Source organism: Lissotriton helveticus, chromosome 1_1, assembly GCF_964261635.1.
Source record: "Lissotriton helveticus chromosome 1_1, aLisHel1.1, whole genome shotgun sequence".
Taxonomy (NCBI): domain Eukaryota; kingdom Metazoa; phylum Chordata; class Amphibia; order Caudata; family Salamandridae; genus Lissotriton; species Lissotriton helveticus.
In genome coordinates, this window is record NC_136057.1 from 1,421,215,820 (window position 1) to 1,421,220,666 (window position 4,847).

The following is a 4,847-nucleotide window of genomic DNA, read 5'->3' on the forward strand; positions in this document are numbered from 1 at the left end:
CACCTAGAAACACATTTCCTTTGTTTACATCTGCAGATTATGCAGCAGATGTTGGATTAAGTGGCAAATCTATAATTATGTGCAAAATATTGCAGCCGCATTATCGCCTAATTCCAGTGACCCTGCTTATGAGCCAGAATAAATGTGGACACATTTGAATCCTTGCCAGGGCCTGGTTGGCCTTTTATATCACCGGGCATTTCCCTAGTGGGTTGGAGCAATTGCAAGCAGACATTTGAAAGCAGGGGGGGATGTCCTGGTGACTCTGACATTCTCCCCAGCTCCCTAACATTCTGGCTTCCAGGGAGACAGGGAGCAAGGTGAGTGTGAGAGAAGAAGCGAGAGAGTGGATGGATGGAAAGAGAGAGATAAAGCATGGAAGGAGAGGACGGGAGTCAGGTTTACTTTTAAGCTAGGGCTGCTTTTCGTTCTGGCCCTGGGCCTTATAAGAGCCTCAAACTCAAGGAAACAAATGCCAAGGATCTTAAAAGCGATGCCACACTAGAGTACTATACAAGAACAAACATTAAGAAAAGGAGGTTTGTGCTGCTTGATGGCTGCCGGTGAGAGACTTATCTTACAGTGCACAGAATGCACCTCTGTAGGGCCCAGTGGTAAAAGCTTAATAAACTTACACACTCGAGTTCTTCAGGAGTTAAGCTATCTTGAGACATCCTCTAAGAAGATTCTCCTGTCCCAGGCACATGAGCAAAAGGATTGGGAGCAGACAGTAACCATCTAGCACTGCTCCTTTTCTAGGAAGTCCACTATGGTGTGAAGCTGTAACATGTTACATGTAAAGCACTCCATTGTCCTAGTGGTAGGGCCGTGCTAAATAAATAGTGCAAATAAATAAATACATACATGTATACCCACACACATACATGCATGCATACCTACACACATACATTAATCAATAAATAGATTGCGTCCTTTCAGAGACTGCCAGGTCCTTGCCTGACCTCAAGGCCACAGACTCACACATGGTAGGGCCATATGGCTTGAGGAGACACATAGACGGCTACTATCTAGACCTTTGATCTGTATTGCATTCTGAGCTGCTAAGGAAGAGGTACAATACACTAAGCATGCACCACTGTTTAAAGTAATGGAAATTTGATCTAACCCCAACTGGTAAGTTTGCTTTCCAAGTAGTTCACCAATTTATTAAAAATACACAGGGAAGTGCATAGCCATGTAAGTCTGGTTCTACTATGCAGGTAGTCCAGGTATTTGACTAACAAAAAGTATAGCTTTAGGGTGGTATGGCCTCTTTCTGCAGCCATCATAATGTACGTAGTTAATATAGAGTGAAACTTGTCAAAGTAAACGTTCATGTAAAGCAGTAATTCTATATGAATCTTGCAATTGGTGCCATCGATGTTTGATGACTGATAAAATGTTATCTCTCCACAGACCAGATAACTCGCCATCCTGGAGCCTAGCAGAACACGGGATCCTTCCAAGACGCTTCCACTGTCACTCATATGGCTTTTCTGTGTCTTGGCCCTCATAGTGACTGGATTTGTGGTCCACTGGGAGATGAATGAATGAATGAATTATTACGTGCTTGTATAGCGCATGGCTACCCGGGGGCATCCCAGCGCTTTAGACCGAGCACGAATCACCGCTCACTGAAAGAGGAAGGTCTTCAACCGTTTCCTAAAGGCCAGATGGTTAGCTTCCAGCCGAATACCGTCAGGGAGCTGATTCCAAAGTTTGGCTGCGTGAAATGAGAGGCGGCGGCCACCCATACGCGTCCGCTTGACCCTAGGAACTATCAGAAGGTTTTTGTGATTAGATCTGAGAGATTGAGGGGTCTGATGGTGAAGAAACATGGGGCGAAGAAGGGCCGGGCCATTATCGATGGTTGACTTGTGAACCATACATATAGCCTTAAACCGGATCCTCTCCTGCACCGGCAGCCAGTGCAGAGCTTGCAGTGCTGCATTAGCAGAGCTATATTTAGGGACATCAGTGATTAGTCGGGCCGCACAGTTCTGGACAGATTGCTAAATTTTAATAGTACCTAATGGTGCACCCAAATAAAGCACGTTCGCGTAATCCAAACGGGATAGAATAAGTGACTGGACCAGAAGGCGTCTAGCCTTGGGAGGAAGTAGGATAGTCTACCTACGTAACTTTCACCTAGCCTACAGCTCCATGTTCACGGCCGAGAATGTCCCCCTCAGCAATGAGCCACTGAAGAGATTCCCCTTCCTGCTGAACGAGACCACCAAGTGCGCCACCCATGATCCATTTCTGGTGCTGCTGATCCCCTCAGTGCCCGAGGACACTGCAACCCAAGTTGCTATTCGCATGACATGGGGGAATGAGAGCTTGCTGCCCGGCATCGCTGTGGTGAAGCTGTTCCTTCTGGGAATACCCTCCCCACACTCCGTCTCAGGACGCAATGCCCTGCTGAGGGAGAGCACTACCTTCAGGGACATTATCCAGCAGCACTTCTTGGACACGTACAATAACCTGACCTTAAAGACCATGATGGGTATGGTGTGGGTAGCCCGCTTCTGCCCCAATGCCAAGTACTTTATGAAAATCGACACCGATATGTTGTTCAACCCTGAGCTTTTGGTCCATCACCTTCTCCAGCCGAGCCATGAAGTACGAAAAAACTACTTCACTGGGTTGATTGTGTACAAGGGCACCCCTGAACAGAATACTTCGAGCAAGTGGTATATGTCCAAAGAAATATATAGAGCAGACTTATTCCCTACCTACTGTTCAGGGACAGGATATGTACTCTCTGGCAATGTAGCAACAAAGATTTTCAGCATCGCTAACCTTTTAAAGCCACTGTTTGTTGAAGACGTATTTGTGGGCCTCTGCCTGGCAAAGCTGGGAATCCGAATCACTCATCTGCCCCCTGATTTGCTCAACGGGATGTATATCAGATACAATCGGTGTAGATTTGCCAAATTGATCACAGTGCACAAATACACCAAGGAGGAACTTGTGCAACTCTGGACTGATTTTATGGAGGCAAAAAGGATCTGGTAGGTTTCGAAACCCCAGCTCTTGGGCATTTATGGGTAAGGTGTAGACTGTAGAACCAGAAGATCTGGCTTCCAAATTCAGCTTCCCTTCTTGGCTAAAGAGCATTGTCCTGTGCGAATCACATGAGCTCCCTCTGCTTATCCTTCATCAGGAGAGCTTGAAAACCTGTGGGCTGGTATAAAGCCCTGGATGAAATATTGGCTCTTCACATCTACACTCATCGAGCACAGCACAAAGCCTTGCAAAGATGCCCAATTTCTCGCACTTTAGGAAGTCCACAGTTTGAGGTAAAGACCCTCATTTATACAATGTTATACAATGTTGATAGCATAGCGAACAGGAGGTAGATCAGAAAACATCTTACACCAAGCACAATCGGTGAAATAAGATCCTCTTTGAAACTCCTAACCTTTACAGTTATTCCAACCTAAATACACCTTTACTGACTTATAGACCAGATCAGCATTATTTTGGCAGATTTTAAACTAGATGTGGCCACTAGTATCATTGAGCATCCGTGTGTGTGGCAATAAATCAAACAAATAGAACCCCTTATCATGAGATAGCCTTTGGCCTAAGATCAGGAAAAATTGCACCTCAAGCATCACAAATTCAACAATTGGGCTGAACAGCTCTTCAGTGAACCAGACTGGACACTATTCTGTAAAAATGCAACACTCCCCAAAATGTGCAAGAAAATCTGACATACCGATCTGAAAAATGGACACAGCAAAAGCAGACAAAATGACAAAAGAAAACGTATATATATATAATTTATATAATATTTGTGTGTTTTAGCTTAAATAAAACAACTTGTGTGGCAAATTGCCACTTCCATTTTTTTGTTTATTGACGGAAGGTTTGGTAGTGCACTTCCAACTTCTCACCACCTGTGCTGTGATTCTACTTGCCACCCCATATATGAATTTTATACTTCATGTAGTAGAGTGAGAATAGTCACTGATGTGGATTTACTTCATCCGGTTGCTTGTCCAGGATATCTTGTGGCAAATTTGGCAGTGGGTGGGCCACCTGTGCTGCCGCAGTTGCTCTCTCCCTCTTCCACTGTCCTTGCTCCTTTTCCTGCTTCAAATTGAAGTGGCGCCCTATTATCTGTGTCAAGAGAGTAGTTGCCCCATGTCCGTCTCCTCAGCTTTTGGTCACAGATTCTTGCAAGTGACTTTCCATGCATTTAACTTCTTCTAGCCCACTGAATGGGTGAAGAAATCCAGACATCGGAGTCCATTGGTTCCTTTGTCTTCCCAGTTTACTCCACTGGCAGGAGAAACCCATGCAGGTAAGAGTGATGGGGCATGGCGGGTGGGGGGGGCTTGGCAGATGAGGACGATGGAAAATTAAATTTCCCTTGCCTTTTTCTGTCGCTCCCCCACCGCGCCTCAATACTTGACCGCTCTTACCTGCACGGGGCGTTCCTGCCCGCCGAGTAGTTTGGTTGTAAAAATATGAGAAAACCTTTTTAGGTCTGGATTAACAGCACCTTATGTGCTAAACAAAAAAAGCACTAAGAAGAATGACTTAGAGAGGGGTTTAAGCACTTCCCAATTGTCAATCTGCATGCAGTGGCATAGCATGTGCTGTGGGCTGTAGAGCAAGGAAGGACATTGGACCCCTGGATGCTCACGGAATTGCAAAATGCATCACAAAGCAGTCTTAAATGGGCCTCTTAGGCCTCTGAGATCCAGTGTCACTGTACCTGCTGCACGAATGAAAGCTATGCCCCTGTTCCCTTGAGTACAGCATTTGGTTGGGCAGTGGTAAAGTGTGTCTGCTGCACTTCTTGCCTTGAGGAAAAGCTTATGCTCATCACAACA

General features: G+C 45.5%; 1 protein-coding gene across 1 annotated transcript; it reads left to right on the forward strand.

Moving 5' to 3' along the window:
• Positions 1-1,833: 1,833 nt before the first annotated feature.
• LOC144773232 (beta-1,3-galactosyltransferase 2-like) lies at positions 1,834-3,768 on the forward strand. Its single transcript, XM_078658136.1, has one exon. The coding sequence runs from the start codon at positions 2,164-2,166 to the stop codon at positions 3,016-3,018; it is 855 nt and encodes a 284-aa protein (XP_078514262.1). The 5' UTR covers positions 1,834-2,163; the 3' UTR covers positions 3,019-3,768.
• Positions 3,769-4,847: the final 1,079 nt, after the last annotated feature.

Excerpts from the sequence above, each read along its gene's own strand:
- LOC144773232 (XM_078658136.1), top strand. The coding sequence starts at position 2,164 with ATGTTCACGGCCGAGAATGTCCCCCTCAGCAATGAGCCACTGAAGAGA.